The sequence below is a fragment of the Ceratocystis lukuohia genome (genome assembly GCF_044167205.1).
Source record: "Ceratocystis lukuohia strain C4212 chromosome Unknown Supercontig7_pilon, whole genome shotgun sequence".
NCBI lineage: Eukaryota > Fungi > Ascomycota > Sordariomycetes > Microascales > Ceratocystidaceae > Ceratocystis > Ceratocystis lukuohia.
Window position 1 is genome coordinate 2,679,280 of NW_027263526.1, and position 17,148 is coordinate 2,696,427.

Genomic DNA, 17,148 nt, shown 5'->3' on the forward strand with positions numbered 1-17,148 from the left:
GATATGAGTAGGTGAGTATAGCAAAACAATCGTTTAATTTGGTAGTGGGAGAGCAGAGAAGGTTGAAAAATACACCAGAAATTGTTTGAATTACAAAGGCTACTCGTTTAATATTATCATACATACTTGGAATGGGCCTGTTGAATGAAGAGCCGCGACAATGCGAATCGGCCTACGCAGGACTCAGCACTCACTCGCGCTCACTTAAACTCGCCGCCCTGGTCGTACTGCCATAACTCATAGCCTGCTTGCAAGCTAGCCTCGTTGAAAATATACCAATTCGAGGCGTCTTCGGCGATTTCAACCGGCCCAGACTGACTAATTAAGTCCACTGGCGAGTGCATGTTTCTCATTCGCTGCTGCAGGTTCAAAGCGAGCAGTTCACGGATGCTCGGCTTGAGCTCGTTTGTATTGGTGAGGTTTTTAAGATGCACTGATACGTGCTCAATATCCGTGGCCTCACCCATGCCGCCTTCGACGCCCTGGAGCACAATCAGAGCTGCCCACGTAATCACAATAAGGTCCCAGTTAGACCATATTGACGGGTCGTACACATGCAACCTCACAGCTGCTCTTGCAGAAACAAGAAGCTCGTGCTGTTCGTTGGGTGTGATTTCATTAGCGAACAGATTACAGCCCCGTGCCGGATGGTAAATGGACAGGACAAACAGACGATGAAGGACGTACTGCCGAAACACCAGTTTCTTTTCGTGCTCGCTTTCGTACGCTCGGCCCGAAAATTCAACCAGCCAATCGTCCAGCTGGCGAGCCCAGTCCCGGATCACAGCCGCATCGACTGCTGTGAACGGTACCTGGGCATTTTGGGATGGACGCGACATTTGCTGCAGTTGCAGCGGCAGAGGCGTTGATGAGGCCATAGAGTTCACAGTGTCCTGGCTGAATACCGACCAGACTGTGGGCAAGCCCCGGCCAGTGAAGTGGGTCAATCCTGTATGCATCATGCGCGAGAGTCGGTACAACTGGTCATGCAGCGGCACTTGCAGCCGTGGGAATGGCGCCGTCATTGGGACCACTGGACAAGCCAATGCCAGAGATGCATGCTCTAAATCAACTATTTGCAGTCCTGAAAACAAGCACCGCCACTCGTGGCCTCGCACAGTTATATCCGATTCAGATGGACAGTGGTCTAAGAGTAGCCGGTACGCTAAAGAAATCCACAGCCCTGTCTCAGCGTTGATAGCTTCTCGCAAGAGGCCTGCGAGAATAAGGCCCAAAATCGTTTGGAAGGCCCATTCCTCGCGTTCTCGTAGGTCAGGAGGCAGCGTGCCGATTTCACTATTTGGAACACATAGCTGCGCAATAGCACAACAAAGCACTGACAAATAGTCTGCTGAGAGCGCTGCCGCTTCTTCAGAGCCTCGGACACTAGAACAGTACAGCATGCCTGCCAAAAGCAACGGTCGGGGAGATGAGAATGTCTGTTTAGAGGGCAGAAAGTGCAGCCCAGGCATAGCATCATGAAACGTCCGCCACAAGGCCTTTATCACACCGCGGTCCCAGATGCGAGCCGAGACATTGACTGTGCAAGCTTTTTTCAGGGCCAGGACAGCAGGCCAGAGGGCGGAGAAAACATCGCTGTCTGGACTAGATGGTGCATCAGCAGAAACATTAACCTCCGAAGCCTGAACGCTAGGTGGCGAGGGTGGGGGAAGTCCATCCGCGAGACCGAGGTAATCCTCAATGCGCTTTAGTCGAGACTCTACAGAGCGGTTGAATGAGACCTGGTCAGAGTCTCGAGAGTCTGAAGACACGATCAGGTCGCGGAGATACGACGCCTATACATTATTAACCTATTGCTCTATACGTTGCAAGGTCACATTACGGCACGCTGCAATGCAGGCAGGCAGAGAATGCAAAACAAAAGTAAAGGTACCGTTGAAAGCAGAAACTCACATTAGCTCGCGGAACAAAAACACAGGGAACTCCGGCCTTGGAGCATCGGCGACAGCTTTCGCCGTTGTCTATTCGACATTTCATCTAAGGTGGCAGCTGTGTGTCAGTCTTGAGCGAAGGACAGAAGAACCAGAAAGCCATTCATGGTGACGTAGCTATGCTTGTCCCTGCATTGTATGCATGTACGTAAGCATGCATGCGAACACACCTTTTGTCTTCTGCAGTTGACTACAAATCAACGTCCAATCAGTTAGTGATTGCCAAAAATCTGAGCGGGCGGGCTGTGCTCAAAGGATTGGACGGGAATACATACGGCAGGCCTTTCGAGCCTTGGTCTGGGGCGGGCTTCCGGGCCGGGGCAGCTCCGACACTGAGCCTGCATCACCACTGGCATCAGCACCGGGATTGATGCCGGCATTAGCGTCAGCATTCCCATGCGCACTATTGGCATGATTATCTGCGATTACATGTGCATTTGCATTGGTGTTCATGCTCGTTCCCGTCATGGCGGATGTAATCGAAATCGCCTGCGGCGTAGACTCATCCGGATGTGACTTCAGCGATATCATTGTTTGCTAGCGGCCCGACCGCGTGTTTACTGTATGCTTAGAGAATAAGGCAGCGCGCTGCAGGCCAAAGTTTCTAACAGTTTTTGAGAAATAAACGAGGGGAATTATCGAGATAAGGGTGGCGAGCCCCAGCAAGCCTATTTGATTCGCCAAAGCCAATTCAAATATCAAAGTCGATTCGGGAAGCGTATCACATGGGTTAGTTAGCCGGGCTTTACCGCCTTATCAAGTATAGTCCATTGACTTTGCAGAGTGCCCTGAGCTTTCCACTAGCAACTTGTCTTGGGGGCTTCAAGGTTGAAGGATGTCCAAAGTCGGCTTCTCCAGCTCTATGGAAGTCAATAAGTTGTCGAAGGATCGGAACTTGCTATTGACGAAATCCTTTAAAACGGGGGCTTTGCTGATAAGTTGGAGAACGGATTAAGATAAAGCTTCGGCAGCAGATCCCCCTGATGAGCTTGGGGTGGTTTGACGAAAGCGTCTAAAGCAAGAGAACATGTGAGTAGCCCATGAACAGGGTTAGGGTTTCTACAGAAATGCAATATCACGTGTGGCTGTTCCACAATTTCCAAGGTGCGCGTCATAGCAATCGAGCTGGTTGAAGGCTTGACAAGTCTGTCTTGTCTGTCTTGGAATACTAGAAGCTTGGCTCCTACTCGCCGCACGACCAAACTTGTTACGAAATCGTTCAACTACACCTCTCCCGACCCTAATATCAAACGGCCTTGTTCTGCCTTGGCGAACACTAACACATACACAAACTCTTGCCATCAGCTCGACTTTATCAAGACTAAAACAGACGGGACTCTATGGAGGACAGTCTTGATAGCAGTGTTGTTACAATGGAGCCGACACCACAAACAAACAATGACACTGACTTGGCCCGTGCACAACCACGGCCTTCCGACGACGGAAGCACCCGCAACATCACGACTGAGCAAGACTCCTACCCAACAGACACGCCGAATCAGGAGACAGACGTAGCACACGCGGCAGTCTCGTCGCCTGGAAAGCCCCAACAAGAGGACAATGACCGGGAGCCGGAGGAGGAAGAATCGCCAGAACTACGACAAGAACTTCAAAAGTGAGTGATGAGCTAGAGATGCATACGTAACTCCTATCTACCTACTATTCCTACTGCAGGTACTGATGCCATGCTTCAGGGATGCCAGTGTCTTACAAGAAGCCCTTCTGAACACACTGCAGAAAATCGAGACTTCACAGGCCGAGCACAACCAATTAGACAGCAACAACGCATTCCTGCAAAAATATATTGGCGAGTTGATGAGCACAAGCAACATCACGGGGCAAAAGAAATAACAGCCGGCGTTTCACTAGCGACGGGCTATGGACAGAAGAAAAAAAAAAAGAGATAAAAGCATGCAGAAAGGTGTTCACAAGATCGAGATTAATAGTCAGGCAAGATAAGAACATTGGGTAAGACACTAGCCAGATATAGCAGGAAAAGGAGAAGAGAGCTTGGGTATAATATGAAGTGAAGTGAAGTATCATGCTACCTCCGTCGTCCACATGATTGAACATACAATGGCGAACGAAGATGACTTCTAATATGTACATAGATGGGAGAAAGCGTCCGTGGATTAGCGTCTGCGCGTATCCTTGCCTCGCTTGCGCCCTTTATTTTTCTTCTTGTCCTTCGGTATTTCTAGCGGCACGCCCTCGAGCATCCAGCCCATGCAGTCTAGCATAAAGTCGTCAATTGTCTTCATCGGTTTGCCGTGAACGTTAAAGTCGGTCTCAGCAACCACTTCGATCCCGCTGGCCGAATCAGCGACCATGGGCGTCGCAGGGCTTTCAGATGGCGGCTCGGAGGGACGGAGCGATTGGGATTGCGAATCGTCACGCACTGCGCGCTCGCTAAAATCGGCCTCGTCATCTTGGATCTCTTTTTCAGCCACGCGGGCAGCCGTGACATCTTCCCGATCCTCCACCTGCTCAAATTGATGACCAACGGCAGAGGAGTTCCCACTGGCACCGCCTCCAAGGACTCGGTCCATGGCTGCGCTAGCAGCTGCGATGCCGTTTTGCAGATCAGCCTCCGGGTCATCCTCGTCTAGGGCATCGTGAACTTTTACACGGTTAAAGTAGTCCGTGGTAAAGCCTCCATCTTGGATAACAACATCATCTAGCATCTGCTTTTGGCTGGCTTTGCGCAGAATGTTGGATTCGATAGTATGTTCACTAACAAGTCTGTAAATGTGAACATCGCGAGTTTGACCAATACGGTGGCAGCGATCTTGGCACTGTTTGTCCATGGCCGGATTCCAGTCCTGATCGTAGAAAATGACAGTATCGGCGCCGGTAAGGTTGATGCCGAGACCACCAGAGCGAGTGGACAGGATGAAGCATAGAATGCGCTTGTCGCTATTGAAGCGGTCGGTAAGGAGTTGCCGTTGCTCAACCTTGGTGGCACCATCTAGGCGAAGATACTTGTGGCCATGGATGTTGAGAAACTGCTCAAGGATGTCTAGTACTCGAGTCATTTGGGTGAAAATGAGAGCACGATGGCCACCGCTTTGAAGCTTGCGTAGAAGTTTATCCAGGGCTTGGAGTTTACCGCAATCATACTGGAGAAGCCGCTTGTCTGGAAACTGGATGCTTAGACGAATGCGAGCCTCGTGCCACGGGTCCAAAGGCCGCTCTGGCGGGATAAAGGGACTCCAGCGGACGGGGGTTGAAAGCGCAGAGTCCTTCTCCTTGAAAGCAGCTACGCAGCGAGAGCCGAGAAATAGCTCTGGCATGTCCCGTGAGACCACTGCTGGTGTAACACATGCAAACTTTTGAATCGTCGTTTCAAGCTCCTCAGATCGCTGGCTGACGTCTTTGACTATGGACTCGAGTAGAAAAGACTTGTTTTCGAACCATTCCATCAGCTTTTGTGGATCACGTGGGCGCTGAATCCTAGGCCGCTTGTCAAGATCAAGAGTTAGGAAATCGGTGAGATTCTTGCCATAAATCGGTTTTTGCTGGCAGCGAAGAGCGTTGAGATAAACACAATGCTGAAGCTCCTCGAAGCGGCCCCAGCGAGCAGAGCCTTCAAGAAAGGAGATACTTGACTCGACCGTAGTAGGATTGAGTGTGGTTGATGCTAGCAGGGCACGCTCTTTCTGTGCTTCACGAACACTCATCAGCTCGTCTTGGGCACAGAGCTCCGAGATCCGCAAAGCATGCTCAGAAGAGTTTCTTTCATGCTCAGCGGGGACCAGGTTCAGGAAAGACAGGCTAACCGAGGAAGCAGGGTTTGTTGTAAAACAGAGATTCTTGACGATCTTGCTTGTCAAGGCGAATTCAGATGGCACGCTCTTCTCTAGACGAAGAGATGTCTGGATAGGGCGATCGACAAAGAGATCTGGGTGATTGCAAACTTTGCGCAGCTGCATCAGACAGTTGATGATAGACAGGTAGTTGCCACCAGCAAGGGTTGCCCTAGTATCACTTCTAGCAAGGAAGCCATCGTAAAGCTCGCGCTGGCGTTTAGATAGTCGACAAAACACGACATGCTCATACTTTGCTGGCATTTGTTTCTCGACATCGGCCTTTAGACGACGTAATAGGTAAGGCCGGAGCACCTTGTGGAGCTTGGAAATGATGGCCCGCCCTTCCTCATCTAGCTGTTCCTTGCCACTCTCAAGAATCTGTGACTCGGGCTTCGCGAACCAGTCGTGGAATTCCTGGAGGTCTGCAAACCCACCAACCCCATTTTCAGAGGGCATTAGGAAGAATAACAGCGACCAGAGCTCAGTCAGATTGTTTTGCAAAGGAGTACCTGTAATTAGCAGGCGAGCTTGCGTGTTGAAGCCCAAAAGCGTTTGCCATCGAAGAGACTTGAAGTTTTTGATGTTGTGGGCCTCGTCCAAAATGAGATAATGCCACTTGCGGCGTCGAAACACTTGGTTGTCCTGAAGCACAAGTTGGTATGATGTAATGCAGACATTCCAAAGATCGTCATTGTTCCAACCGTGGCGTTTTCGCCGCCGCTCTTCGATGCTGCCATAGTACGCCATAATCTTGAAGCCAGGACACCACTTCTTGAACTCCATTTCCCAGTTTAGCATTACGCTAGTGGGGACAACAACGAGATGGGGTCCCCAGATGCCGTGGTGGCATGCTAGATGGGCAAGGAGAGAGATAGTTTGAATGGTTTTTCCGAGGCCCATTTCATCTGCGAGAATTCCATTTGTGTTGTTGGCATAAAGCCCAGCAAGCCAGTCTAAGCCATAGTGTTGATACTCGCGAAGGGTACCACGAAGAAGAAAAGGGATCTCAGTCTTCGGAACTGCTTCTGTTGGCACTGTTGATAACTCCCGACTTTCGGATGTCGGGTTAGGAGATACTATTAGTTCCTGAACGGACTGGTAGACTTTGTCTTCGGCTGGCTCCACAGACGAGACGACTTGGACACTGGGGTCTTGTGTTGCGAGTTGTGTATTTGACTGCTGCGATGTGGTAATAGGCGTGGGGAGGTCTGTATTATCCCTTGGATCATCGATTTCCATTGGAGTTGGGACGCTTGTAGGCTCGGTTGATAGAGGTGTAGTTGTTTTGGCTTCATGACGTGTCTCTGGCGAAGTGTTTGAATAGGGGGCATCGAAAGAGGGCTTGGTCTATGTATATGTAAGCTTGTGTTCAATATGAATGCTGGAAATTTATGAATACGAAGGTTTGCCTAACTTACATTTTGGCTAGTCGAAGCAGGTTCGGTGCTTCCTCTGTTGGTTGAGTCATGGACCATTGTGCCTAAGTTAACTTGCTCGCTATTGTCTATTGCCATGGGCGAAGTTATGACCACAGGAGTTGCAGACCGGTCATTTGCATCGGCTAGTGTAGTCGGAGGGGCCTCAGAGGCCGCATTAGATTGCGTGTCGTCGGGGGTTTCTTCTTGTTTGAAGTTTCTAAGCTCCTGTTTCCCAAATAGCATGCCTAGTAGGCCTGTGGCACCGTCGCTTTCACCGTCCGAGTCTGAATCATCATCGTCATCGACATTGCCATTGATAGATCCATTTTCGGATCCTGTTTCAGACATGTCGCTTGATCCAAGATCGTCGTCCATATCGACCGATTCGTCAGAGGTTTCAGCATCATCGGCCTTGATCACGATGGCATCAGCCTCAGTGCCTGGTTTGTGGGATATCTTGGGCAGATCAGCGTACTTTGCCCGCAGTTGATCGGGCGTTAGGATTTCGTCGTCGTCAACCTCTGTTTTGCGTTCGTCATTATCAAAGGAAGACAAGCCATCATCGCTTTCATCGACACTGTCGCTCATATCATCATCGTCTAATGCAGTCGCATCGCTTTCAGAACGATTGACATCGTCCTCGTTTTCAGATGCCGATTCTGCTGAATCTGTCATCATATCTATGTCGTCGCCTAGGTTATGTGCACTTGGAGAGTTGGTTATGATATCTTCGGCATCGCTTTCTCCCTCGTCCATGGTAGTTCTTCGGGCTTGGAGCTTTTGTTCCGATATGTTGACAGCCTCATTGAGAGCAGCTTTGACTCGTTTTTGCTCTTCAGCTTCCCATCTGGCCAGGCGTTGTCTGTTGACCTCGCCCCGCACGTTCTCCCACATGCCTGCTATGGACCTTGTAACTATCCGGTACTTGGCAATATTGCGAGCTCGCGCCTCGGTTTCTAGCTGCTGGTCGGACTTGGGCTGTCTACGAAGCCACTCGTCGCGACATGCCTCGGCCAACTTCTTTGCTGTCAGGCGATGACGGGTTTGCTCGGCAATCATCAATCGGCGGATGTTCTGAGCGGCTTTGACGAGATGATCGTAATGCGCCCACTGGCGGCCTGGTTCCTCGACATTTTCTGGCGCAAACAAAGAGCAGCGTTCCTGTGATAGCAAGCCGCCAGGCTCCAGCTCCTCTTCGATGCGGATGATGACTTGAGCGTCCCTTGTAGCCATTTCGTCAGTATATGGTGGCCCATCTTCTGGTGTAAAGAGCCCGCCTTCTTCCACGGGACGGCTCGAAGCTATGTCCCAAAACTCTTCAAATGAGGATCCGATTCGTTTGCGGAGAGGGACCTGGCCGGGGTTGACTAGTGGAACTTCGGTGTGAAGGATAGGAGCATTGCGTAGGGTTCGGATGGACGCTCGTCGTGGTTTATCAGGACTTGCGAGAGAGCGAGAAACGAGGGAAATGCGGGGGGCTGTTCGGGTTGTGCGGGACGATTGTCGCGTTGGCTGGGGAGTAGGAGAAGGCGATCGTCTTCTAGAGGCCCTTGAGGGCGCGCGAGATTCTCGTGCTATCGAGCTTCGACGCGCTGGCCGAGGGGCGGGGGTGGCTTGATGTGCATTTGTTGCTGTTGCTGTTGACCGGGCAGATCTTCGTCCAGTGGACGAGGGTGGTGGATTTGAGGATGCGTTTTGCTTTACGGCTGTGGATGGTGTGGATTCAGTGCGAGAGCCTCTTCTGAGAGTTGGTGATGATGTCGAGGGTGGTGAAGAGGTTATTGCAGTGATGTTGCGCTGGAGCAGTTGTACTGTGCTGATGCGTCCTGATTTTCGACGGCCATTTTCGACAATGGTAGTTGGCCCTTCGGCAGCGGCATTCTTCCATGGTGGCGACTCAATTTTTTTGCGCGCCGACGAATTTCTAGTTGGCGTGACAGCACCATTAAAGGCGCCGTCTAAATTTGTGGTAGTATCGTCGTTGACAGCAACACGCCGACGTTTTGATGGCCGGTCTTCAACTGAGTCTTGGGCGGGAAGGCCAGCGGCAGCTAGGGTTGAAGTAGCGTCGACTGGCAATGCTTTATCGCCATTTAGAGAATCTAGAGAGTGGCCATTGGAATTGGGTGGCAGCGGTGACGTAAAGCCTGGAGGCGGTGTGGGCGTTCGAGGCCGAGAGTCAGAAAGAGGCGACGTTGAATCTCGAAGAGCGTGGAAATCTTCGGTGGACGCGAAACCGGTCATAATAGGCCTTTTCTAATTTTTTGTTTGGGCTTTGGAGGCGACAAGAAAGATACTCAGGCACCGTGTCCGCTGGAATCGGCGTTATATGCGGCAATAAGGGGGTCGGTCGAATCGTCGCTTTTCAACCAGTATTGTGGTGAAATTTGAGCATGGCCAAGGCTGTACTGAGATAATTATGGCAAGATAAAGTCAAAATCAGCGACGATGTGTGGACAGGGCGAAAAAAAATATTATGGGAAGGCTGTAATGGGGGATTGGTAATGCATGTAGGAGGTTTAGTGCCTGATTGGGAAATATGGAAATTTGTGGGTCGGTGTGGAGAGCTTGAAGGGAGAGGGGGAGGAAACTCGAGGCTGCACTTGTTTTGAGTGGGGCTGGAGGTATTTTGCTTCAGCCTTGTCTAGTGGGCCAGCAAGTCAAATGCCCTGCTCTACAGCCAACCAATGGGGTGCCAGCGGAGAACATTGTGGATCTAGTCTTCGGCAACTAATGTGCTGCTACGCATTATCAATCACATCACTACTTCTCTCTTCGTCAAGACAAGGCGCGCCTCACGACTACGATCCAATTAAAGATCTAGCTCTGGCTAGCTCCCCAATATTTCAATTTTTTACTGTGCTTGGCAACAAATAGCCCTTTAGCCACGGTTCGTACATCCCCATGACTCACGTGCTGGCCGCGGTTGACTAGCCCTTACTTACCCTTTCCTTTACTACGCCCCATAGATGGTCCCTCAACGCCTTGCTGCGCTCCGGGCGCTGCGTGCCTCTCGCAGACAGATCCCAGTCGTCCAAAAGCGCACTTTCCTTCCGGAGTCTATTGTTGGCCGCTCGGCTGTTGAGAAGCACTTCCCCGAAGAGACCAAGCGCAAGGTGTTTACTGAGCTTGAGGACCCCGAAATGGTAAGTGATATCGCACGCATTGGCACGCATTGGCACCCTACAACAACGCTTGGCATTTGGAAGTATAGTTCTAACTTGGTTTCTGTCGACAGAACGGCGGCTACATTAACCCTCCCTACATCAAGCGCCAGTTTCGCGACCCCTACGGCGACTGGTGGGACAAGCAAGAGCGCCGCAACTTTGGCGAGCCTGTTCACGAAGACAACGACCGTCTGGCAATCTTTTCCCCCTACGAGTACACCTGGACTACCGCCGGCAAGGGCGCCGTAATGTTCGCTGCTGTTGCTGCGGTTTTCCTTTCTGTCGTTGGTGGCGTCTCTACCATTTACCCAGATCGGAAGTCATACCCTCGGGAGTTTGAGGGCGGTCTTGAGAGAGAGCTTGGCGGCCCTGGCGCCAAACGTGTAAGTAAAAGCAAGCCACCCCTTTTTGCAGAGTTCCTGGGAAAGCTGACACCCCAATGTCGTTCTTACAGGCGAGAATGGCCGGTGATCCGGACCCGTAAACGTCAAATCAACGACACATACCACTCTATCATCCATGTATAGCCGCATTATACATAGTCAAAGCTGGCAACAGAACAGATCTACCTGCATCAACCAGAGTCTCAGTACAGTCCACTGGGCCGAGTCCCCCAGAAAGTCCAACCTCGTAGTAATAACAGATATTATGCTACACCATCAAACAGGAATAATGAGGCCAACCACCGTTGCTATGAGAGAGGAATAACTATTACTTCATGCAGAGCGACTCAACGTACTGTACTGTGTGCTAGACCCATGGCATTGTTTGTTGTTCACTTGTCCAGATTCACAAAATATCCAAGATCCAGCGTGATCTATTGTTTCATTAACATAATTACTAGACTACCGGCAAAGTTATGCTCATTAAAAAAGAAAATCCACTCCCATTAGACAAGGTCAGAAACGATGGCCTTGTTCGTTGTTGCAATGCCCTAGTTCTCGATCAGAGAAAGCTCAATGTAGGGGGTTCCCACAAAGCTCTGGGGCATGGAATAGGTAAAGTTCCAGAATTCAAAGTCACGGATGGGCTTATTAGCACCGCCGTAAGTTCCAGCAAAGTCTAGAGAGTGGGTAAGGTTGACATTGCCCTTGGCCGTGACAGTGATTCCAGGGACATCTTCCCAACCGCTGTAGGTAACCTTGTCAGGCGAAGAAGCGACAATAAAGCTAAAGATAGAGTCGGCGGTGCCATTAGGGTATGTCAATTTCAATTTGTTGGGAGCCACATCAACCAGCATAGACTTCTCGGTGGAATAAAGAGAAATAAACATAATCTCCTCGCCGTTCTTCCACTGCACAACGGCGGGGTTGAAGGACGTTTGCGAACGCGCGGGCCCGCCAACAACGTTCTCGTTGAAGGCCTCCGCGCCAATAGTAATATTCTCAGACAGCCATGTGGTGATGTTGCGAGGGTAGTAGTCGTAGGGGGGGTAGTAGGTCGAAGCTGTGAACGTGTGCTCTCCACTGAAGGTCGACAGACCCTTAATGAGCTCAGCAGGTAGCAGTGACTTGTGGTAGGCCCCCAACACAGCAAACAAAGGAGCATAGGCGTAGTCGGCCATATGAGACATGACATAGGGCTTTTCAATGAGCGACGAATTTTCTTTGCCAAGGAAGATCCAAAACCACAAAGACATCAACGAGACATAGCGGTTCATGTCAAAGCCGTACGAGCGATCCCAAGGGCCAGCCATGTTCTTCATACCAGGGTGCCACAGCTGAGAAACAGCCTTCCACGTTTCGAGCAGCATGCGCGGACCATTCTGGCGCATGATGGAATCATCAGGGAGGTACTTGGACCACAAAAGAAGGCCATAAAGCGACACGCCCGTGTAGGTTCCCGAGTTGAATTCCGACAGCGTGTTGTTGCGGTTGAAGAGGTCAATTATCTCCTTGGCGTACTGTTCTCCGCCGGTCGTCATGTTGGCCTCACCAAGACGACGGCCGGTCCAGCCAGAGGCAAAGGCACGCATAATAGACTATAGGAGCATTAGTAAAACAAAGCCAGCCTAGAGATGGCGGGAAATAGACTAGGAATGCTTACAGGGTTGCTGTACGACGCGTACAGGTTATCGTCATCGACACCGCCAACACGGTACTCATCTCCCTTGGTAGCATTGTGCAGAGATTCCAGAATCAGATCCTGGGTACCATTGCTCAGAAGATGGGGGAACTCTTCCATCATCATAATAAAGGTGGTTCCGATGAAGCCACGCCAGTTTGGATCCCACGAACCATACATAGTTGGGGGGTAGGCTGGAGAGCCAAGCTCAGGCTCCTCAGGCTCCTGCTGATAGTCGCCGTACCTGCAGATCAATTTCATCAAGGTTAGGCGTTGGTCTAAATCGAACATAGTAGGGGACCGTTACATACCATTGATCCTTGGGATCCTTGAACTGGCCACCAATAATGTTGGTGATGATCTTCTCTGCGTTCTTTACATCCGACCCGTGATTACGGGCCAGCAGACCAAATGCATACCAAGCGGAGCTACGAGTCTCATGACGAAGAGCAACGGCAGCACTGAAGTCGTACAGATATCCAGCCTTTTCATCATAGAAATCGTCCATCCAGTCCATAGACTGATCAAGAAGCTGCTTTGCGTTCTTGCCCAACTGGGGCCGTTTGCTAGAATGAGCAACAGCTCCTGTAATGGCCAAGGCGGCTACATTTAGAAGAGTGAATTTGCGGAGGAGGACCATGGTGCCGAACAAGGAAGACAAATAGGCAATAGAGGATAGAGGAAACAGAAGTGATGGAGGACGTGAAGGCTTGAGCACTAAAGCTGGAAGGAGGGCCCGAAGTGAGGTGAAGGCAAGAGCTTGTCGATCCAAAGAGAATCTGACGTGAGTCTGGACTGGGGAAAACGATCTAATTATACATGGCAGAAACGTGGCAGCGGATTTCCGGAGTTCTAGACGACTCGCTGTTCTGATGATGCCCACATGACTATCTCTGTCGTGGGATTCATAAAAGCTGGAGCAAATTATCGTTCGCTGGTACCTACCGGATGATTATCTCCAACTTACCCGTTTGGTGCAAACCCCCATAGGCCGTCGTCCTCCGGCGTGGCATGTAGCTAAACAATCCATAGCGCATTGCCTAGCAAGAGGGCTTTTGTGGCGGACGAGTAAGATCTCTACCACTTGTGTAAGTTTATACTAAAAGCGGACGGAGAGCCGATGAAATAGACTCTAAAGTAGCGATTAGCACAGTTACTAACACTATTAACTTCATTATCTGCTGTGAGTTGCACATATAGTGTGATATAAGCCTACAGTTACTATAGACATAAATTCAGTGCTTAGCAAGTCTGCAAATGCAAGTATTAAACGACTACGTGCTGCCATGGATCAAGGGCGCTAACGCTATTGCGAACAGTCCTTGTTCCTTTGCCGATCCCACGGAAATCAGGTTGCCCCCCTCCCCCTCTTCTCTCCCCATTCGCGGAAAAGGACGAGTTTAAGGGCGCTGAAGCAAGGTTAAATTGTGGCAGGAAGCCCGGGCCGGATTTGCCCGAAGACCCAGAATTCCATGATAACTAAGGCCTCCCGTAGATTGAAGAAGAGATCAAGTGAGCAAAGCAAGCACCAGATATGGCAATAAGAATGGACAGAACAACAAACATCACTAATCAAACCGGCGAAAGCTTCAATCAAAGCGAAGCAACGGGCGCATTGTGTCATATTTACGGCATCGTGGTGTTGATAGGGAGAGACGCTGAGTTCATGTGACTATGCTTGACACTTCTGTCCGTGTGTAGACCGGGTTTGGCATCGCCCAGATAAAGTTAACAAGACAACAATAAAGGGTTGACTGACAAGCAGTGGCCCTAGCTCCTCGAGGACAATCCAAGGAAGGCAGTTTCCCATAGAGATGAGACGGTGGGGGAGAAAACACGACGAATTTATGACTCGGCTGTGTGGTACTTACCATATACGCACGCGGTCATGGGCCTCTTGACTAACCCTAACCCGAGAAGGTAACAGTCAGTATCCCTCAAGACAAGACACCCTCAAAAGCGGAGGGAATACTCATAACAGAGCTCACGTGAGGGGTGCCCATCCACATGGGCAATTTCGCCGGTCGCTGTCTTTCAAGCTAGTCTAAAACCCGGGCGAGTTAGCCGTTCTTTGCACCAAAAAGACGCCATGTTCCTAGCTAACCTGGTTCCAACCTAGAGGCTACTAGAGGGCGAGACACAGAATTCGTCTAATTGATACCGCCAAACTTAGCCGGGTTCTACCTTTTTGATAAGCGCGATAGGACAAGACAGACAGACAGATATTATCAGTTGGTGCAAAACAAATCGGAGCCGGCACTACACTTTTGTGCTAGCAAGAGCGAGAGGATGGGGGTGGGCAGGACTGTCCGGGGTAAGGGGGAGGAAGAGGGGGGAAATGGAGCTATGGGTAAGTCTATTGAACTGGACGTAGTTTCTTGCTATCACTGCGAGGAAAGCGGATGTATATAGATACCGAGAATCATCGTTTTTCAGTTCGTACGTCCTACCTCATTTTGCGCCATCCTCTTTCTATTGCTTTCCCCATAAATCTGCTTTCTCTTGTTCCCTTTTTTTTCAACTCGATCTTGTACTATTCAACAATCATGGCAGATTCAGAGTTAGCCCAAGTGGCTTCTAAAGAGCTTGGTGTCAAGGCCAGCCTTGAATCACAAACCGCTGAAGGCGATGCTGATGCCATGCGCCTTGCACAGATGGGTGAGTTCCCCACATGTACATTGAGTGAATGCCCGTCGTTTTATGCCAAGCTAACATGTTCTCTCTTTTAGGGCATCAACAAGAACTTAAGCGCCATTTTGGCATTTTATCCCTTATTGGCTTGGCATCAACGACCACTATTTCGTGGACTGGCCTTGGCCTTGCACTCATCACAGAAATCGGCGCTGGTGGCCCCGGAGCTGTTATCTATGGCTTCATTCTAGTGACTATCTTGCAGTGTTTCCTGGGCGCCTCTCTAGCGGAGTTTGTTTCGTCGTATCCCACATCAGGTGGCATGTACCACTGGATTGCAGCTGTTGCACCCAAAAAATACAGCGGCACTCTCTCTTTTTTGACAGGCTGGTTTAGCGTGTCGGGATGTAAGTTGGAAAGGCAGTTTGGCACATCGTGGAACCTAGAAGCTAACTAGCTCTTGCTGCATTTTAGGGATCTTCACTACTGCGTCGACTAATCTCATGTATGCCCAGCTCCTGATGGCACTAGCAGCCCTCTGGCACTCAGACTTCGTCATCAAGACTTGGCATACCTTCCTGCTATTTCAGGTTCTCAACATCCTCACTTCGAGTGTCGTCATGTTTGGGAACCGTGTAATCCCCGCCCTGAACAAGTTCTCCTTGTTCTATCTGCAGATTGGCTGGATTGTGGTACTGGTGACGGTTGTGACATGCTCTCCAAGCTACCGTGACGAAAAGTTTGTCTTCCGCACGTGGATCAACAATACAGGCTGGGAAAACAACGTTATTTGCTTCATCACCGGCCTAGTCAACCCGCTTTACTCCCTCGGGGGTCTTGACGGCATCACACACATTACCGAAGAAATGCCCAATGTAAGCCCTGCACACAATGTCAACCTATTTTCTGAGACACGTGCTAACATGTATAAAAGCCCTCACGCAATGCGCCCCTCGCTATTGCCATCACCCTGTGCATTGCCTTTGTCACTGGCCTCACTTACCTCATTACCTTGATGTTTTGCATCCAAGACTTCGATGCTCTCACTACCACTAACACCGGCCTACCGCTGACTGAGCTCTTCCATCAAGCCACTGAATCTGTTGGGGGTGCTTTTGGCCTGACTTTCATCCTGTTCATTGCTCTTGGCCCTTGCATGGTCTCTTCGCAGCTGTCTACTAGCCGCGTTGTTTGGGCATTTGCTCGTGACAAAGCCCTGCCATTCTCTTCGGCCATTTCCAAGGTTTCAAAGCGCTTCGAAGTGCCTATCAATGCGCAGTGCGTTGTCTCTACTATTGTTGCTCTTCTGGGATGCCTGTATCTAGGCTCGTCTACAGCCTTTAACTCGCTTCTTGGCACTGCTGTTACAGTAAACAATATTGCCTATATGTTTCCCATTGTCACCAATATTCTTACCGGCAGAAGGAACATGCATAAAGGAGTGTTCCACATGGGCGGCGGGCTTGGCTTTTTTGTCAACTGCGTTACCATTGCATGGCTAGCCTTTGCCATTGTCTTCTTCTCCTTCCCATACGTTAAGCCGGTTACTGCGCAAAACATGAACTACACTTGTGTGGTTATTGGTGGCTTGTCGCTTCTGATTACAGGCTGGTGGATGAAGGCGGGTAAGCTTTACTCCGATAACATGGAGAAGGCTAGAGAGTAGTGTAGAGGCTCGCAAGATGCGACGGTTGCTGGAAAATAGTCGCCACAGAGAGAGCTAAGGTGTGGGTGTGGAAGGTAGGAAGGGAGTGATATGGCGGTTTATTTATGATACCTAATTTTTTTACGTGTTGGGAGCTTTAGAAGGGCGCAGCAGGCCTATCCATTGGTAGCTTCGACTAACAAACTAGTCTTTGTGCAGTATTGAGGGATTAATGCAAATTTGTATGCACTCTGACTAGGGTTCCACAACTAATTCTAGGGAGAGGGGGGGGGGGAAGCGACGGATGGAGAAAGGCACTAACTATTACTATTAGCATATAAAAAGGCTTGGCCTGGATCGGCCGTGGGGTGCATATCTTCTCCAACAACAACAGCGGGTAAAGTACAACAACGATAAAGAACGCCCACACGTAGATACGATATACTTCCCTCTTTCCTTTTC

The 17,148-nt window shown here is 50.2% G+C and overlaps 6 protein-coding genes across 6 annotated transcripts; 3 read left to right on the forward strand and 3 right to left on the reverse strand.

The window, feature by feature from the left end:
- Window positions 1-200: 200 nt before the first annotated feature.
- Window positions 201-2,483, reverse strand: HOO65_070606 (C6 finger domain-containing protein; the record flags this gene model as incomplete). Its single annotated transcript, XM_071004917.1, has 4 exons — window positions 201-1,296; window positions 1,342-1,796; window positions 1,915-1,982; window positions 2,228-2,483. 4 exons carry the CDS (start codon window positions 2,481-2,483, stop codon window positions 201-203), a joined length of 1,875 nt encoding a protein of 624 aa, XP_070857324.1.
- An 842-nt stretch (window positions 2,484-3,325) lies between these two features.
- Window positions 3,326-3,803, forward strand: HOO65_070607 (putative bzip transcription factor protein; the record flags this gene model as incomplete). Its single annotated transcript, XM_071005196.1, has 2 exons — window positions 3,326-3,567; window positions 3,647-3,803. The coding sequence occupies 2 exons, from the start codon at window positions 3,326-3,328 to the stop codon at window positions 3,801-3,803; spliced, it is 399 nt and encodes a 132-aa protein (XP_070857325.1).
- Window positions 3,804-4,084: 281 nt separating this feature from the next.
- On the reverse strand, window positions 4,085-9,423 carry HOO65_070608 (Helicase SWR1; the record flags this gene model as incomplete). The annotated part of the gene is made up of 2 exons (XM_071004778.1): window positions 4,085-7,108; window positions 7,180-9,423. 2 exons carry the CDS (start codon window positions 9,421-9,423, stop codon window positions 4,085-4,087), a joined length of 5,268 nt encoding a protein of 1,755 aa, XP_070857326.1.
- Window positions 9,424-10,148: 725 nt separating this feature from the next.
- HOO65_070609 (NADH ubiquinone oxidoreductase 20.1kD subunit) lies at window positions 10,149-10,830 on the forward strand (the record flags this gene model as incomplete). Its single annotated transcript, XM_071005171.1, has 3 exons — window positions 10,149-10,325; window positions 10,418-10,729; window positions 10,801-10,830. The coding sequence occupies 3 exons, from the start codon at window positions 10,149-10,151 to the stop codon at window positions 10,828-10,830; spliced, it is 519 nt and encodes a 172-aa protein (XP_070857327.1).
- Window positions 10,831-11,280: 450 nt separating this feature from the next.
- On the reverse strand, window positions 11,281-13,050 carry HOO65_070610 (uncharacterized protein; the record flags this gene model as incomplete). Its single annotated transcript, XM_071004984.1, has 3 exons — window positions 11,281-12,327; window positions 12,393-12,654; window positions 12,722-13,050. The coding sequence occupies 3 exons, from the start codon at window positions 13,048-13,050 to the stop codon at window positions 11,281-11,283; spliced, it is 1,638 nt and encodes a 545-aa protein (XP_070857328.1).
- Window positions 13,051-14,956: 1,906 nt separating this feature from the next.
- HOO65_070611 (Choline transport protein) lies at window positions 14,957-16,707 on the forward strand (the record flags this gene model as incomplete). Its single annotated transcript, XM_071004987.1, has 4 exons — window positions 14,957-15,068; window positions 15,140-15,448; window positions 15,516-15,916; window positions 15,976-16,707. The coding sequence occupies 4 exons, from the start codon at window positions 14,957-14,959 to the stop codon at window positions 16,705-16,707; spliced, it is 1,554 nt and encodes a 517-aa protein (XP_070857329.1).
- Window positions 16,708-17,148: the final 441 nt, after the last annotated feature.